Source organism: Balaenoptera acutorostrata, chromosome 17, assembly GCF_949987535.1.
Source record: "Balaenoptera acutorostrata chromosome 17, mBalAcu1.1, whole genome shotgun sequence".
Classification (NCBI taxonomy): domain Eukaryota; kingdom Metazoa; phylum Chordata; class Mammalia; order Artiodactyla; family Balaenopteridae; genus Balaenoptera; species Balaenoptera acutorostrata.
In genome coordinates, this window is record NC_080080.1 from 64,750,774 (window position 1) to 64,770,648 (window position 19,875).

A 19,875-nucleotide genomic window follows, 5' to 3' on the forward strand; every position below is an offset into this window, starting at 1 on the left:
ACTATGATTGTGTTGCTGTTAATTTCCCCTTTTATGGCTGTTAGTATTTGCCTTATGTATTGAGGTGCTCCTATGTTGGGTGCATAAATATTTACAATTGTTATACCTTCCTCTTGGATCGATCCCTTGATCATTATATAGTGTCCTTCTTTGTCTCTTGTAATAGTCTTTATTTTAAAGTCTATTTTGTCTGATATGAGAATTGCTACTCCAGCTTTCTTTAGATTTCCATTTGCATGGAATATCTTTTTCCATCCCCTCACTTTCAATCTGTATGTGTCTCTAGGTCTGAAGTGGGTCTCTTGTAGACAGCATATATATGGGTCTTGTTTTTGTATCCATTCAGCCAGCCTGTGTCTTTTGGTGGGAGCATTTAATCCATTTACATTCAAGGTAATTATCGATATGTATGTTCCTATTCCCATTTTCTTAAATGTATTGGGTTTGTTATTGTAGGTGTTTTCCTTCTCTTGTGTTTCTTGCCTAGAGAAGTTCCTTTAGCATTTGTTGTAGAGCTGGTTTGGTGGTGCTGAACTCTCTCAGCTTTTGCTTGTCTGTAAAGGTTTTAATTTCTCCATCAAATCTGAATGAGATCCTTGCTGGGTAGAGTAATCTTGGTTGTAGGTTTTTCTCCTTCATCACTTTAAGTATATCCTGCCACTCCCTTCTGGCTTGCAGAGTTTCTGCTGATAGATCAGATGTTAACCTTATGGGGATTCCCTTGTGTGTTATTTGTTTTTTTTCCCTTGCTGCCTTTAATATGTTTTCCTTATATTTAATTTTTGACAGTTTGATTAATATGTGTCTTGGCGTGTTCCTCCTTGGGTTTATCCTGTATGGGACTCTCTGTGCTTCCAGGACTTGATTAACTATTTCCTTTCCCATATTAGGGAAGTTTTCAACTATAATCTCTTCAAAAATTTTCTCAGTCCCTTTCTTTTTCTCTTCTTCTTCTGGTACCCCTATAATTCGAATGTTGGAGCGTTTAATGTTGTCCCAGAGGTCCCTGAGACTGTCCTCAGTTCTTTTCATTCTTTTTTCTTTATCCTGCTCTGTAGTAGTTATTTCCACCATTTTATCTTCCAGGTCACTTATCCTTTCTTCTGCCTCAGTTATTCTACTATTGATCCCATCTAGAGTATTTTTAATTTCATTTATTGTGTTCTTCATCATTGCTTGGTTCCTCTTTAGTTCTTCTACATCCTTGTTAAATGTTTCTTGCATTTTGTCTATTCTATTTCCAAGATTTTGGATCATCCTTACTATCATTATTCTGAATTCTTTTTCAGGTAGACTACCTATTTCCTCTTCATTTGTTAAGTCCAGTGTGTTTTGAGCCTGCTCCTTCATCTGCTGTGTGTTTTTCTGTCATCTCATTTTGCCTATCTTACTGTGTTTGGGGTCTCCTTTTCACAGGCTGCAGGTTCGTAGTTCCCGTTGTTTTTGGTATCTGTCCCCAGTGGCTAAGGTTGGTTCAGTGGGTTGTGTAGGCTTCCTGGTGGAGGGAATTAGTGCCTGAGTTCTGGTGGATGAGGCTAGATCTTGTCTTTCTGATGGGCACGTCCACGTCTGGTGGTGTATTTTGGTGTGTCTGTGGCCTTATTATGATTTTAGGCAGCCTCTCTGCTAATGGATGGGGTTGTGTTCCTGTCTAGCTAGTTGTTTGGCATAGGGTGTCCAGCACTGTAGCTTGCTGGTCGTTGGGTGAAGCTGGGTCTTGATGTTGAGATGGAGATCTCTGGGAGATTTTTGCCGTTTGGTATTACGTGGAGCTGGGAGGTCTCTTGTGGACCAGTGTTCTGAAGTTGGCTCTCCCACCTCAGAGGCACGGCCCTGATGCCTGGCTGGAGCACCAAGAGCCTTTCGTCCACACAGCTCAGAGTAAAAGGGAGAAAAAATATAAAGAGAGAAAGAAAGAGGCTATAATATAGTGAAGTAAAATAAAGCTATTGTAAAGCAAAGCTATACAGACAAAATCTCACCCAGAAGCATATACATATACACTCACAAAAAAAAGGAAAAGGGGAAAAATTAATATCTCCTGCTCCCAAAGTCCACCTCCTGAATTTGGGATGATTCGTTGTCTATTCAGGTATTCAGCAGATGCAGGCACATCCAGTTGTTTGTGGAGTTTTAATCCGCTGCTTCTGAGGCTGCTGGGAGAGATTTCCCCTTCTCTTCCCTGTTCGCACCGCTCCTGGGGTTCAGCTTTGGATTTGGACCCTCCTCTGCGTGTAGGTCGCCTGAGGGCGTCTGTTCCCCGCCCAGACAGGACGGGGTTAAAGGAGCAGCTGCTTCGGGGGCTCTGGCTCACCCAGGCCGCGGGGAGGGAGGGGTACAGAGGAGGCGGGGCGAGCCTGCGGCGTCAGAGGCCGGCGTGACGTTGCACCAGCCTGAGGCGCGCAGTGCGTTCTCCCGGGGATGTTGTCCCCGGATCCCGGGACCCTGGCAGTGGCGGGCTGCACAGGCTCCCGGGAGGGGCGGTGTGGAGAGTGACCTGTGCTCACACACAGGCTTTTTGGAGGCGGCAGCAGCAGCCCCAGCGTCTCACGCCCGTCTCTGGGGTCCGCGCTGATCGCCGCGGCTCGCGCCCTTCTCTGGAGTTTGTTTAGGCGGTGCTCTGAATCCCCTCTCCTTGCGCGCAGCGAAACTAAGAGGCAAGAAAAAGTCTCTTGCCTCTTCGGCAGCTGCAGACCTTTTCCCGGTCTCCCTCCCGGCTAGCTGTGGTGCGCCAGCCCCTTCAGGCTGTGTTCACGCTGCCAGCCCCAGTCCTCTCCCTGCGATCCGACCGAAGCCGAGCCTCAGCTCCCAGCCCCGCCCGCCCCGGCGGGTGAGCAGACAAGCCTCTCGGGCTGGTGAGCGCTGCTCGGCGCCGAGCCTCTGTGCGGGAGTCTCTCCGTTTTTCCCTCTGCGCCCCTGTTGCTGTGGGATCCGCGCTGATAGCCACGGCTCGCGCCCTTCTCTGGAGTTCGTTTAGACGGCGCTCTGAATCCCCTCTCCTTGCCCGCCGCGAAACAAAGAGGCAAGAAAAAGTCTCTTGCCTCTTCGGCAGCTGCAGACTTTTTCCCCGGACTCCCTCCCGGCTAGCTGTGGTGCGCTAACCCCTTCAGGCTGTGTTCACGCTGCCAGCCCCAGTCCTCTCCCTGCGATCCGACCGAAGCCGGAGCCTCAGCTCCCAGCCCCGCCCGCCCCGGCGGGGAAGCAGACAAGCCTCTCGGGCTGGTGAGTGCTGCTCGGCGCCGAGCCTCTGTGCGGGAACCTCTCCGCTTTGCCCTCCGCACCCCTGTGGCTGCGCTCTCCTCCGTGGCTCCAAAGCTTCCCCCCTCCGCCACCCGCAGTCTCCGCCCGCGAAGGGGCTTCCTAGTGCGTGGAAACCTTTCCTCCTTCACAGCTCCCTCCCACTGGTGCAGGTGCCGTCCCTATTCTTTTGTCTCTGTTATTTCTTTTTTCTTTTGCTCTACCCAAGTACGGGGGGAGTTTCTTGCCTTTTTGGAGGTCGGACGTTTTCTGCCAGCGTTCAGTGGGTGTTCTGTAGGAGCAGTTCCACGTGTAGATGTATTTCTACTGTATCTGTGGGAAGGAAGGTGATCTCCGCGTCTTACTCTTCCGCCATCTTCTCCCTCCTCTCCCCACATCTTCTTTATTCATTCATCTGTTGATGGACACTTAGGTTGCTTCCAAACCCTCAGAATGGGAGAGAATATTTGCAAATGAAGCAACTGACAAAGGATTAGTCTCCAAAATTTACAAGCAGCTCATGCAGCTCAATATCAAAAAAACAAACAACCCAATCCAAAAATGGGCAGAAGACCTAAATAGACATTTCTCCAAAGAAGATATACAGATTGCCAACAAACACATGAAAGAATGCTCAACATTGTTAATCATTAGAGAAATGCAAATCAAAACTACCATGAGATATCACCTCACACCAGTCAGAATGGCCATCATCAAAAAATCTACAAACAATAAATGCTGGAGGGGGTGTGGAGAAAAGGGAACCCTCTTGCAGTGTTGGTGGAAATGTAAATTGATACAGCCACTATGGAGAACAGTATGGAGGTTCCTTAAAAAACTAAAAATAGAACTATCATATGACCCAGCAATCCCACTACTGGGCATATACCCTGAGAAAACCATAATTCAAAAAGAGTCATGTACCACAATGTTCATTGCAGCTCTATTTACAATAGCCAGGGAGCATAGTTCTTGATTTTCTTGTCCAACTTCATTCTCAGACAGACTCTATGGGCCTGGGGCTCAGAGGTGGGTTTTTCCTACTATTTCTACCTCCTTCCCCACGGTAGCCACACTTTACTTTGGATCTGTAGGTTGTGTTGGGTGCAGTAGAGTTTTCCAGCCCCTTTCCCAGCATTTTCAGACATCTGCTTTGTATTGGCGCAGGGTCTTTCTCTCAAGAGGGTTTTCTACCCTCCCTTTTTTTTTTTCCTGGAGTAGATAGCTTTTGCTTCTACTCTTTACCCAGAAGCAATGAGTCTTTGCCTGAGCTTTTGGGTTAATAAAATTTCCTACCTCTACCCCAGAGGCAGATAGGATTTGTTTCTCTCCTTTCTTAGTGGCTTGAGCTTTTGTCTTTGTATGAGAGAAGACTAGAGGAGTGTGCAAAGTTCTTGGCTTTTCTCTCAGTGACAGACATTCACCTGCTTCATACCTGTACCACCAAGTGGGGCTCTCTCCGGTTTCCTGTTGTAACTACAGTTGTCCTGAGTTCCCAGAGGAAGCCCATGGAAAAGCACTTCTCTCTGGAGTTCCTAGTTTTTCTAAACTGTTGTGCTAATCCATATGCAGTCTTTCAGAATTTACTAACATTTCATCTGCTTTCTTCTTACCAGCATTTTTGGTATTCATCTCTTCCTTCCTTGCTCTGCCAATGTTGAAATATTTTGTGAGCCCAGCCTCTCCTCAGAGGGGTTTGTCACTCTCTAGAATTCATGTCATTTGTTTGCTTTACAATCTCAGATCTCTGATGGGTTCAAGAAAAGTTATGATTTTTTACATTGTCTGGCTCTTTCTCATTGTTACATTTCTACATTCTAAGGAAGAGTGAAACACTCTCTCTACCTTTAAAAAAATATACTGATCTTGCATCTTGATTGTTTTTTCACTTACATGTTGGGGTTTCACTTATAACTTGGAATTTGTTCTACATCAAGATATAACTGGCATGTGCTTCATCTTTTTTATATTTGTTTATTATATATTGGTCAAAGTAATGTAAGTAGTACTCATATATGTATAAGAAGTCAAGATTTATTCAAGATTAATGGTATAAAGACTCAAGTTTTATAATAAAAAACGATGCTATCCTGCACTGCAACTGACCATTTCTGTTTCCCTTTTTCCAAAGGCAACCACTCACTACCCGTTTTAGTTGTTCTGTTATTTTCTACTGTCAGTAGCTTATACTGAGATTTCTTGGTTTTTTTTTTTTTTCTTTTTAGGTTATTATCTGAGTTCCTGCTATGGAAAATGAAGATTTAGTTCTCTTATTCATATTCAACATGTATACTTTTCTGTGTCTCTCTAATTTAACCCCAAACTCTCTGCCAAGTAAACACATCATGTACTTTTTTAGTTTCTTGGTTTTTCTTTCTTGGAGCTCTTTATCCTCCTCTTCTACTTTGGATTGTTTGTTTGATGGATCTGCTAAAGACCCACTATTTTGGTTCTTTTCTTCACCATTTCACTGAAAGTTGCTTTTGCCTCTCTCCCTTGTTGAGTTGCCTGTTTTCTGGACAGTTTCCCTTATTCTTCATTTATTTCCTCGTGTTGATGGAGTACATGCTCTAGTAGCTTCCTGATAGAGGATACATGGGGAGTAAATTTTTTTGAGATCTTATAGGTCTGATACATCTTTATGTTTCCCACACAGTTGATAGTTTTTCTGAGACATAATTCTAAATTAGAAATATTTTTTCACAGAGTTTTGAAGGCATTGCACCAATGTTTTCTACCTCTCAGCATTACTGTTGAAATTCCAAAGCCTTCTGATTCTTCAGCCTGTTATGAAACCTTTATGTTTCGTCTCCCTCTTGATGCTTTTCTAACTTCTTTTCTCAGGAGTTTGGAAAGTTCATGGGTGATTGACTTGATTTGTATATTCTTTTATAAATTGTGTTAGGTGTTTGGGTTTCAGTCCAGAAATTCATATACTTTAAAAGTGGGAAACTTCTTATATTTTTTCTTTGGTAATTTCTTTCCTTCCATTTTTGCTATTGTTTCTTTCTAGGTTACCTGTTAGTCTAATGGATGATCTTCTGATTCTTTCTTTCTTTATTTTCTATTTCTATCTCTTTTTCTTTATGTTCTGTTTTCTAGGAGATTTCTTCAATTTTGTCTTCCAGTCCTTCTTTGAAATATTTTGCTTCAGCTGTTGTATTTTTTATTTTCCAGAGCTCTTTCTCATTCTCAGAATATTCCTCTTTATAACCTCCTGTTCTTGTTTAATGGGTGTAATATTTCTCTCTCTTTCTTTCTCTCTGAGAACTTTTTTTTTAAACCTTTTTTTTTTTTGAAGTTTTATTCTGTTCCCTGTGTTGTCCTCACCATCCTTGTGGATTGGTAGGCTGGGTGTTGTCTTCTGAGGCCCAGTGAGGAAGGGAGCTGGGGAACCTTATCTTCCAGAATGTAAGGATGTAGCTTTGGACTCCATCTCCTTATTTGCAGTGTGGCATATAGATCCATCCCATCCTCAGCTGTACCTGGTGTCCAGAGTCTCTCTGTTTTAGGCTTTCTGAAGAGGAAATCTTTTAGGAAATCCTGTCTCCTTGGGGTCAAAGAGGTAACCTGGAAGTCTTATAGCATTTTTAATTTTTAAAAATTTTTCTTGATGTGGACCATCTTGAAATTTATTTATTTATTTATTTTTGGCTGTGTTGGGTCTTCGTTTCTATGCAAGGGCTTTCTCCAGTTGCGGCAAGCGGGGGCCACTCTTCATCGCGGTGCACGGGCCTCTCACTATCGCGGCCTCTCTTGTTGTGGAGCACAGGCTCCAGACATGCAGGCTCAGTAATTGTGGCTCACAGGCCCAGTTGCTCCGCGGCATGTGAGATCTTCCCAGACCAGGGCTCGAACCCGCATCCCCTGCATTGGCAGGCAGATTCTCAACCACTGCGCCACCAGGGAAGCCCTCTCATAGCATTTTGAAAGACTTCCAAACAATCTTTCTGTTTTCATGCTCTTCCAGGATTCATCTTTAGAAGTACCAGGTGTGCTTCTGATTCCCGAGGCTTTCTGGGGTCCTGGAGCACAAATTGATTTACTCTTTGTTAGCTCTTTGCTGGCTTCTTGCTCTGCAGGTGAGGTTTCAGCCAGCTCACACCTGCTAAGTTAGTTACAACTAATCTGCTTTCCAGGTTACCAACTTTGACTTACCTCTTCTGCTGTTGATTCCTTTCATATTCTGGGGAGAGTAGGGGCAGAGGGAAAGAGAGAGAGTTTATGGATTATTGGATTATCAATTTAGAGTTGTTTGGGGAGAGAGAAGAGATTACTGTTTGTGGTCACTGTGTCATGTTTAAGCAGAAACCTTACAAAAGCAGTTTCATTAGAGTGTTGGGGTAGAAATCATAGAGCAGCAGGCTTGGGAGTCAGTTGAAGGTGAAAAATTAGGCTTAGGGAATAAAATCTAATATTTAAATAACTTTGGTTAATAGTAGAAGGAGAGAAAAGGAGGAATGAAGTGCTAAATGTATTATTACCAACTTCAACTGAGCACTCAAGTGCCTGAGAATCTGTATTCTTCTTATCAGCCAGGTCTTTCTTTCCCTGAAGTGACTTATTCCTTGCTATGTACACTTTCCTCGGATTTATAACCCTCTCCGTCAGCTCTCCTCTCATCCTGTTTTGTGCTTCACAGAGAACTTGTGAGTGGGAGTCTCCTCAGGCCTTCCCATCCATGTGTATCTGCATTTACGCACGTTTTCTCCTCCGTCCTTTCACAGTTGTACACTATTTGCTGGAAATGTAGTTTGAGTTTATATATGGATTTAATTTGTCCATTTGATCTTTGACATCTGATAACATAAATACTGCTTATAATAGGAACTAGGCCTTTTCCCCTCCTGGAGTACTTAATAACACCAGCTCCACAAAAAGAGAATGTAACCAGTTAAAGTCACTTATAATGTGATTAAAATACTTACTACTTCAAAATATCTGAGCTCAGAATGTATTTTACACTAGACATTGACCAAATCATCTGGGAAAAGCCAGGATATTCCAGATTTCACTTAAAGTTAGGGTTTAGTTTTCAATTTTTTTGCACGTCATTAGCAATATTCAGTGACCCTTGTCAGGACTTTTCCAGAACAGACATAGTAATATTTCTGTTGTTAATTTGACTTCAGAAGTGATAAAGAAGCCCTTTTAGTCACTTTAGCACTTGTGATGATTATTGTCTACTGTTTGAAAAAGAATTATTTACTTCTTCACCACCTTGGTAGAGCCCATGTTGTATAAATATAATACATATACTAAATATGGGGCTTTATTGATGACAAATTATAAATTTAAATAAACAGGTAAAAGCAGGAGATATAAGAAACAGATTCGAATGTAGAAAAGGGATAGATGGTACTGTTCATGTTAGTTATTCTTGTGTCCACGGTTCTGGGGTCAGAGGTGGAGAGAATGAGCAGAATAACCTTTGCCCTTGCTTAATTGATTAGTCAACTTTTTTCTTTTTGAATTTAAGTCTCTTTCCCTGGACTTAAACAATTGGTTTAATTTTTCAGACAGGGGAAAACAAAGGATGGAGTGGTCCAAAGGCTGGGTTTCCTGAACCAACAAATAACAGTAAGTTTCTATTTTTATATTAACTACACTTGATGTTCATCAGTGGTTCAGTGACTTGTCCCTCATTGGGTATTTACTGGGTCTGTTTGGACCTGAGATGCGACGTTAAGTGTTATGAGGGATGCACGGAAGTTGTGGTGTTTGCTTTCCTGGAACTGACAGAAGACACAGGTACTCATATCTTTAACATGGTTAAGTCATTGCAGACGGAGTACTATTTTATCCATAAAGCAGTGATGTTCTTTTTTTTTAAGTTGTTTTTGTTGTGACATTATTACAATAGAAAAGAATCAAGAAAGAAAAACAATTATCTATCAGCCCATTATAACCCAACATCAACTGTTTTCACAGTTCTACTTTTTAGGTACACACACACACACACACACACACACACACACACACACTTACATAATTATAATATAGATGAAAGTTTGTACTGGGTTTCATTTAACATTGTAATACCCACATTTTTCAGGTTGTGCTGAGTCATTAGAATTTTTGATATTTCATTAAAGTCACTAATTGAAATATCAGAAATGTAAGAATAAAATTACTCACAATTTTATTCCAAATATGGTATATCAGACATTTAAAAATCCACTTCAGGTTATTTCTTTTTTTTTTTTTTTTTTTTTTTAAGGATTTTTCTTATTTATTTATTTATTTATTTATTTATTTATTTTTGGCTGTGTTGGGTCTTCGGTTCGTGCGAGGGCTTTCTCCAGTTGCGGCAAGCGGGGGCCACTCTTCATCGCGGTGCGGGGACCGCTCTTCATCGCGGTGCGCGGGCCTTTCTCTATCGCGGCCCCTCCCGTCGCGGGGCACAGGCTCCAGACGCGCAGGCTCAGCAACTGTGGCTCACGGGCCCAGCTGCTCCGTGGCATGTGGGATCTTCCCAGACCAGGGCTCGAACCCGTGTCCCCTGCATTAGCAGGCAGATTCTCAACCACTGCGCCACCAGGGAAGCCCGGTTATTTCTTTTTTCAAAGGTACATGATCAAGATGTTATGCATTGGAAGCATAGATATTTTGCTTAATTTCCTCCCCACCTTTCCCAAAAAGCATCTGTTGTCACTGAAGTGACTATTTTACTGTAAATCAGTAAAACAGCACAGCCAGCCAGTGAAGACCCTGTCGAAGTGAAGTCCCCAGTGAAGTCAGATCTCTCTCATTTCTAACCCTAGCTCTCTTCTTCATAACCTTCAGAAGCTGAAGTAGCTTAAATATGTAAATTGTCATAATGAAGAGTATTCTTTCATGTTAGCAACTCATCTCTTGGTGTATAATGAAATTTGTAACAAACTCGTATCAAAGCATGCTTAGGAGAATTGAATTCTTGGATCATCAAAACTAGCCTCTTGGAAAGACTATTTCAGTGAGGTAATAGTATTCATGAGTTACTTTCTAGGAATAATTTAAATAATGTAATAGGACTCTGGGCCTTTTGTCTCTGTATGTAAGGATGATGAATGTGATAGGCTTAGCACATTGCCCAAAGAAAAAATGGAATCAGTTCAGGATTCTCAGAGAGTTTGTTTTTAATTCCTTTGATGTTTGAATATATACGATTATAATTACTTGGTCAAGGAATGTAAGAAACATTCAGTTGATTTCAGTTTTATGCAAAGTACTTAGCACAGTGTCTCTTTCTTAGTAAGCACATAATGAATGTTAATTTCCTTCCATGCCTTCTCTCGTTTTTTTAATAAAAATTCTATAATTCTGTGTAAGCTCGCCAAAAATTCCATTCTTATACTTTTTATCTGTCAGAGTTTTTGCATGTACATGTGAACCAAAGAATATATATGGTTTATATTTGAATAGTTACTTTTGGCATTAGATATTTTCTCAAAGAACGTAAACATTATGTATTTGAATATGGAAGTCAGATAGTTGTTAACTTGATAGTTTTAACATGAAAGCACATTGTAGATAGCCTGCAAACTCCCATCATTAAACAGTGATATTTTGACCCTCATCTTTATGATCTGTTGATTTTTTTCATAATTTGCTAAGGGATTTGGAACTCCTTTGCAAGTAGGGGAAGAAATATCACAAAGAGGCCAGTGAGTTTCAGTGATGAGAAATGTATAAGAATGCATAAAAGATTTGCTTTAAACGTAATGTTAGAAGTGATAAAGCTATTTGAAGCCCCCTCAAAATTTAACCAAACTGTTAACACTTTAGGACTTCCTCTGGTCTACAGTAGAGTAGTTCAAATTGAGAATTTCAAAGAAGGATGATCCGTCACCCCTTCCCAGTGTGAGGAGGTGAGAAAGCTGATACAGGGTTCTTCTGTGAGTGGCCTGCAGGTTACCACAGACATTGAGGGCAGCCCAGCTCTGAAAATTAACTGTTTCTCTTCCCCAGAGCTAGTTCTCTCTAGTGGAGCCCCCAGGTCCTCTGGAGGCAGCTCGTAGCTACTTAAATACAACGTTAAGAAAAAGTTGGTTGCTACGATGACTCCATTACCTAAAAAATAATGTGAATTCATATATTAGGATAATGTTTAGGTTAAATTCTCTTCTACTTAATCAATTCCTTAAGTTTGAAATTCTGCCCTAGGTGGTTCCTGTCCTGTGGACATTACCTGTGTTAGTGTTCTGCAGGCAGGGGATAGAGCAGGGGTCTCAGTACGGCACATGTGGGAAGACAGGAATTTGAGAGGTTGCCACAGCTGCCTGCCTCACTGCCATATTGTCTGACCTTGAGCAACTCAGTTTACATCTTATTCTTCAATGTGCTCTGTTAAGAGTTACACATATCAACTTATAGTGTTGAGTATCCTTAATTTTCTAGCATTTGTAAAACGATTAACCATCCTTGAATAACATGTGAAAAGGTAACATATTACTTTGTAGAAAACAGAATGTCATCATAAAGTGACTCTCTTCATTTTTCTTTTTTTTTGATTAAACTTTACGTTACTTCACAAACTGTAGTTAAAAAGAACAAATTTTTAGCCAACAATTATTTGGATAAATATTATGAAATTAACTTGGAACCACAGTGTACAAAAATTAAAAGAAGAGGACTTCCCTGGTGGCACAGTGGATAAGAATCCACCTGCCAGTGCAGGGGACACGGGTTCGATCCCTGGTCCGGGAAGATCCCACGTGCCGCGGAGCAACTAAGCCCACGAGCCACAACTGCTGAGCCCGCGTGCCACAACTACTGAGTCCGCGTGCTGCAACTACTGAAGCCCACGTGCCTAGAGCCCATGCTCTGCAACAAGAGAAGACACCGCAATGCGTAGCCCATGCACTGCAACGAAGAGTAGCCCCTGCTCACCACAACTAGAGAAAGCCCGTGTGCAGCAATGAAGACCCAACACAGCCAAAAATAAAAAAAATTTAAATCTTCAAAAAAAAATTAAAAGAAGAGAATACAGAATTGGAAAGGGGAAAGAAGACAATTTTAACCTGGCACAGCTAGCACCTAACTGTAAGTAGACAAAAAAAGTTAATGTACATGTGCATTTAATTTTTGAAGTGGAAGATATTTTTTAAAAGATTACAGTCATAAGAAACTGCTAACAGTTACAACAAAAAAATAGTTTAAATGGTTTTGCAAGTGATTGTGATTTCAGAGCCTGGTTCCTGGCTTGATTGCCTGCAGATTTAAAACATGGACCTAATTTTTGCATGCTTCATAAGCCTTTCTTCATTGCACTGAATTGCAGAATGTAGACTATTCTCAGTGTATTTTCACCCTGTGAATCACTGTCATAGTCATGTTGAAGTGCAAGAACACATAACTCTGTAATGTGAGGTTTGTGTTAAATTTAGCATGGGGCAATTTTATGCTTGGCACACACATAAGAAGCTAGATTTTTACAGATGAATGGTTAACAAGTTTTTTAAAAGATCATGCATTTTAAAGACTTACTGACGGCTCATGGAAAACTTTGTAAAATTTTTAGATACAGTTCAGTTGATAAAATCTTTTTTTTTTTGTATTCACATTCCATGTTTCTTATTAACACAGGGTTTTACTTAAAAGCAGGTTCATTCTTTCTTAAAGGTAAACTCTAGCTTAATTCGAAATTGGACGAAGCTCAAAGGCATTCACTGGTATGTGCCGAATCCACCCACTAAAAGATTGTTCGGAGGCATTTTTCACATAAATATTTTTCCGTTAACCTTTTAAAAAGTTTTATTTAGCCCCTGTGAAATACGCTGGCTCTTCGAAGGTTCATTAGAGATGACCCAAGACAAATACTTTTGGGATGGGAAAGAATTCTTATTAACCTTTTCAGTATTGAAGTTGACTTATCAAAATTTTTGTCACTTTTGTGTTATATCCATATACTATTAAACTCTGTACATCCTGAAACCAGGAGGATAAACCATCCCAGTGACATGACATTAGAGAGATTGCATGCTTGTTTCCCCTATGCTGTGTGCTGTATTTAGAACCTCTACATTTTGGAGGGGGGCGGGTGGGTGAAGTCTGTACTTTTAAGATAATAGATTAATAGATTCTTTAAGTGTTTTGGGAGAATTCCCTGAACAGTTCCCTTTTGGGGCTCCCATAACAGAAGCCACTTCGTAATGAGACAGTTAAATTAGTTGGAGCCAATAGGATTTAAATACAGAGCCAAATGATTCAACTTAATTATTTATTTAGACATATAAATACTCTGTTGGAAATCTACGAGTGTAGCTGACTTGTAGCAGTCTATTTTATTTTTTCTTCTTCCAGTTTCATTGAGATATAATTGACATATAGCACTGTATAAGTTTAAGATGTACAGGCATAATGATTTGACTTACATCATGAAATGATTATCACAATAATTTTAGTGAACATCTATCGTCTCGTACAAAATTAAAGAAGTAGAAAAAAATATTTTTCCTTATGATGAGAAATCCTAATATTTGCTCTCTCATCAACTTTCATCTGTAACATCCAGCAGTGTTAATTCTATGTATCATGTTGCACATTACATCCCTAGTACTTATAACTGGAAGTTTGTACCTTTTGACTGCCTTCACCCAGTTCCCCCTTCCTCACCTCCCACCTCTAGTAGCCACATATCTGATCTCTTTTTCTATGAGTTTGTTTGTTTTTGAAGTATAATTGACCTACAACACTATGTTAGTTCCTGTTACACAACATAGTCATTAAATATTTCTGTAAATTTCAAAATGAGCACCACAGTAAGTCTAGTTATGATTTCACCATACAGAGATATTACATAGTTATTGATTATATTCACCACACTGTACATTTCATACCCATGACACATTTATTTTACACCTGGAAGTCTGTACCATCCTAATCTCCCTCATTTATTTCTTTCCTTCCCCAACCCCCTCTAACAACTACCTGTTGGTTCTCTGTATCTATAACTCTTTTGTTATGTTTGTTCATTTGTTTTGTTTTTAACTTCCACATATAAGTGAAGTCATACAGTATTTGTCGTTCTCTGTCTGGTTTGTTTCACTTAGCATAATACCCTCTAGGTTGTCCATGTTGTTGAAAATGGGAAGATTTCATTGTTTTTTAGGGCTGAGTAATATTCCATTGTATGTATCAAGGCAATCTACGGATTCAGTGCAATTCAATACAATGAAGAAAGCCTGGGAAGCATGCAAAAATTAGGTCCACGTTTTAAATCTGCAGGCAATCAAGTCAGGAACCAGGCTCTGCAATCACAGTCACTTGCAAAACCATTTAAACTGTTTTTTAGTTGTAACTGTTAGCAGTTTCTTATGACTGTAATATTTTTAAAAATACCTTCCACTTCAAAAATTAAATGCACATATACTTTAACTTTTTTTGTCTACTTACAGTTAGGTGCTTAGCTGTGCCAGGTTAAATTGTCTTCAGGGTACAAAATTCTGTTGCTTTTCTGTACACTAACAATGAACTGTCACAAAAAGAAATTGAAAAAACAATCCCATTTACAGTTGCATCAAAGAAAATAAAATACCTAGGAATAAATCTAACCAAGGAGGTAAAAGACCTGTACTCGGAAAACTGTAAGGCATATGTGAACATACGTTTTTTCTAATTAGTGTTTTCATTTTCTTCAGATAAATACCGAGGAGTGGAATTGCTGCATCATAGTTCTATTTATAATTTTTTGAGGAATCTCCATACTGTTTTCCATAGTGGCTGCACCAATTTATATTCCCACCAGCAGTGCATAAGAGTTCTCTTTTCTCCACATCCTTGCCAACACTTGTTATTTGTTGTCTTTTTTAAAAATTGAGGTATAGTTGATGTACAATATTATATAAGTTTCAGGTGTACAGGTGATTCACAATTTTTAAAGGTTATATTCCATTTATAGTTATTATAAAATATTGGCTGTATTCTGTGTTGTACAGTATATCCTTGTAGCTTATTTATTTATTATACATAGTAGTTTTTACCTCTCAATCCCCTACCCTTATCTTGCCTCTCCCCTTCTTCCTCTCCCCATTGGTAAGCACTAGTTTGTTCTCTACATCTGTGAGTCTGTTTCTTTTTGCTGTATTCACTAGTTTGTTTTATTTTTATAGATTCCACATGTAAGTGATATCGTACAGTATTTGTGTTTCTCTCTCTGACTCATTTCACTTAGCATAATACCCTCCAAGTCCATCCACGTTGTTGCAGATGGCAAAATTTTACTCTTTTTTTATAGCTGAGTAGTGTTCCATTGTACGTATATACCACATCTTCTTTATCCATTCATCTATTAATGGACACTTAGATTGCTTCCATATCTTGACAGTTATAAACAGTGCTGCTGTGAACATTAGGGTGCATGTATCTTTTCAAATTAGTGTTTTCACTTTTTTCAGATAAATACCCAGGAGTGAAATTCCTGGATCATATGGTAGCTCTATTTTTAGTTTTTTTGAGAAACCTCCATACTGTTTTCCATAGTGGCTGCAACAATTTACAGTCCCACCATCAGTGCAGGAGGGTTCCCTTTTCTCCACACCCTCAGCAACATTTGTTATTTGTGGTCTTTTTGATGATAGTCATTCTGACAGGTGTGAGGTGATATCTCATTGTGTTTTTAATTTGTATTTTTCTGATGATTAGCAATGTTGAGCATCTTTTCATGTGGCTGTTGGCCATCTGTATGTCTTCTTTGGAAAAATGGCTATTCAGGTCTTCTGCCCATTTTTTAATGGGGTTTGTTTTTTGATGTTGAGTTGTATGAGCTGTTTATATATTTTGGATACTAACCTCTTATCCGTCATATCATTTTCAAATATTTTCTCCCATTCCATAGGTTGTATTTTCATTTTGTCAATGGTTTCCTTCACTGTGCAAAAGCTTTTAAGTTTAATCAGATCCCATTTGTTTATTTTTGCTTTTATTTCCTTTGCTTTAGGAGACAGATCCAAAAATATGTTGCTACAATTTATGTCAAAGAGTATTCCACCTATGTTTTCTTCTAGGAGTTTTATGGTTTCCATTCTTACATTTAGGTCTTTAGTTCATTTGAGTTTATTTTTGTATGTGGTGTTAGAGAATGTTCTGATTTCATTCTTTTACATGTAGGTGTCCAGTTTTCCCAGCACCACTTATTGAAGAGACTCTCTTTTCTCCATTGTATATTCTTGCCTCCTTTGTCATAGATTAATTGACCAGAAGTATGTGGGTTTATTTCTGAGCTCTCTATTCTGTTCCATTGGTCTTTGTTTCTGCTTTTGTGCTAGTACCACCTTACTGTTTTGATTACTGTAGCTTTGTAATATAGTTTTAAATTAGGGAGCATGTTCTTTGTTCTTCTTTGTCAAGGCTGTTTTAGCTATTCAGGGTCTTTTGTGTTTCCATACAGATTTTAGAATTATTTGTTCTAGTTCTGTGAAAAATGCCATTGGCACTTGGATAGGGATTTCACTGGATTTGTAGATTGCCTTGGGTAGTATGGTCATTTTAACAATATTAATTCTTCCAATCCATGAACATGTATATCTTTCCATCTGTGTTGTCTTCAGTTTCTTTCGTCAGTGTCTTATAGTTTTCTGAGTATGGTATTTTACCTTCTTAGTTTAGATTTATTCCATTGGTATTTCAATAGGGGAATGAGAGACAGTGTTAAGCTTGCTTCTGTTTTAGGCATACCAGTTGAGTTTGTAGTTAAGGGCCCATTCATTTAAGGAAAAATAATCTGAAACTAGAAGGAAAGTCTTTAATCAGATTTTTAAAAATATTTAATTAATTAATTAATTTATTTATTTAGGTTGTGTCAGGGCTTAGTTGCAGGCACACGGGATCTTCGTTGAGGCATGCGGGATCTTTTCGTTGTGGCGCACGAGCTCTTCATTGCAGCACTTGGGCTTCTCTCTAGTTGTGGCGCGCGGGCTCCAGTGCGCATGGGCTCTGTAGTTTGTGGCATGCAGACTCTCTAGTTGAAGTGCATGGATTCTCTAGTTGAAGCACATGAGCTCAGTAGTTGTGATGCACGGGCTTAGTTACCCCGTGGCATGTGGGATCTTAGTTCCCTGACCAGGGATTGAATCTGTGTCCCCTGCATTGCATAGCAGATTCTTTACCACTGGACCACCAGCGAAGTCCCTGTAATCAGATTAACACAGTGTATCTTTTTGAAATATTCTTGGGAAAGATTGAATGAATTTAAAAATTTTCATGATTTAAAAAACTTGTTTGACTTACATTTTTACATACAAAAAGATTTCAGATACATGTTTTTTAAAAAATGAAACCATATGAACCATTTAAGGATGCATTTATTGATTGCAGTATGAGAGTGTTTTTAAGCATAAGAGCAAAGGATGAAATCATAACTTGAAAAGAGATGGATTTAGATACATAAAAACTAAAAATGAATTCAGGGAACAGCATAAGAAAATAAAAAGGCAAATGACAAACAGAAAGCATAACTTGCAGCATATATAAGCACCAGGTTAAATATACCCAAAGGACACCTACAGGTTAAGTAACTTCCCAATAGAAAAATGGCCAAAGGACTTAGGGAGTCATTTTAAAAAACCCAGAAATTAAATAATGAAAACTGTTCAACAATCAGGAAAGTCCAGATTAGAAATAAATGTTATATAATTTCACATCTATATAATTGAAAAGAATTTTAAAATGATGATTCTAGCCATTGAATAAACAGGTGCTCACTTACTGCTGAGAAGATTGTGAATTAGCACTGCCTTTCTGAAGAAACAAGAATACAAAGCTTAGGCCCATTTTTTTCTAAAGCTTAACTAAAAGATATGGAAAAATATAAGAGAATGTTTTTTCCATAATAAACATACACAGGTTTATAATCAGAAAAAAATTGAAGTATATTTAAAACACTGACAGATACACAAACTTTGGCCTGAATTGCACAATCTGGCTGAATTTAAACAAATGGTATATATTAAACACTATGGAGGTAGTTACTGAATACCTAAGTCCACTTGGGGAGACTTTTATGACTTTTTTTAAGAAGAGAAAATGAGTAGTTTTCTGAAGTTTGAATGAAATTTCAGTTTCTGAAATTTGTTTCGGAAATCTGAAATATGTGCTCCTTATTCTCAGAGCCCTGCAGGGATCAAAGTTGTTTAAAACTAGTATTCTTATAACCAAAACAGAGCAGAGCAGTGACACACAGATGAAAGTCTCCCAGAGACTGAAAGTTGAAGTATTAAGAGCTACTAAATTATTTTCTCTGTCATCAGAGAAATTCTACAATAAACATAGGATAAAATAAGGGTAATTCTTGTAAGTATTCATTCATCAGCTTGTCTAGAAAGAGGGAGGTTTATAACTCCCATATAATATATTATAACTTGCCAAGAAATGTTAAACGTGTATTAGTTTTAAAGAAAAAATATAGGTAATACTTGATACATAATGAATTTAACACATACAAGTTATGAAGCATGATGATAAAATAAACACTTACGAATCCACTACTGCATTTGAGGACCAGAACGTTACCAATGTTGTTACCTTCACCACTTTCTTGTCCCTTGGCCTACCTTGCCTCTCCCCACCTGAGGTAACCACTCTCTGGATTTTATATATAGTCACCCCACCCTTTATTTCATATAGTTTTATCAAAGAAGTATGAGTCCTTAACAGTATTTGTTTAGTTTTGCTTTTTTAACTTTAGAAAAAATGACATTATACTGTATACTTTCTGGAATTTATTTCTCCCACTTCAAATTATAATTTAAGATTAATTTATTTTGTTAACATATAGTTATTTCATCCACTGTGTGCATATTCTAGAATTGATTTATCTATTCTCCTATTAATCCACTTGGGATATTTTCAGGATTTTGTTATTATAAACAGTATTACTGTGAACATTTTTGAGCATGTCTCCTGGTGCACATATGTAAGTTTCTGGGAACATACCTAGGAGTGGAATCTATGAATTACAGGGTATGTGTACATTCGGATTTACAGGAAGTACTGTAGTGGAAGAGTGGAGAGCCCTTCAAAGTATCTAGTAGAAGTAGAAACATTTTAAATCACTTTTGTACCTCTGAATTCATTTTAATGATGAGTTTAGTTGGACTTTAGTTCAAATTCCACTATATCGTTAATCTTATTTATTTTACTCTTCTATTTTTACTTAGTCTTTTGAGTGGATAAAATTTTAAATGCAGAAAAGGTGAGAAATCTCCCTGTGCTTTTGTCCCCATTAGCACAGTTTCCACCCTGTCTCCCAAGCAAGTAATTTTTGATTAGCTTCTTTAATATTACTCTAGAATCTTTTTACACATATAGAAGCAAATTCAAATATGCATTATTTTATCCTCTAGCATTGTAGACACACTGTTATATAATTTTCTTTTCACTCAACAATATGTCCTGAAGATCCTTCCATATTGATAATGTGTAGGACTTTATTATTTAACTAGTTTTGAACTGATGGGCATTTGAATTGTTTACTGTATTTTTATATTATAAATAACACTGCTGCATAAAACCTCATACATACATCCTTTTAAATGTGTGCTAGTGTATTTGTTGGATAAATTCTTACAAGTGGAAATACTAAGTCAAAGAATACGTGCACTTATACTTTTGATAAATGATGCCAGATTATGCTCAATAGAGATTTCCCAGTTTACATTC

At 38.7% G+C, this 19,875-nt stretch overlaps 1 protein-coding gene across 11 annotated transcripts in view; it reads left to right on the forward strand.

The window, feature by feature from the left end:
- Positions 1 to 19,875, forward strand: part of STAU2 (staufen double-stranded RNA binding protein 2) — a 322,172-nt gene that overhangs the window by 151,647 nt on the left and 150,650 nt on the right. For all 11 annotated transcript variants that reach the window (XM_057531779.1, XM_057531776.1, XM_057531771.1 and 8 more), the window contains one exon: positions 8,757 to 8,817. In XM_057531779.1, coding sequence (XP_057387762.1) covers positions 8,757 to 8,817 — 61 coding nt within the window. The remainder of the gene's footprint in view (positions 1 to 8,756; positions 8,818 to 19,875) is intronic.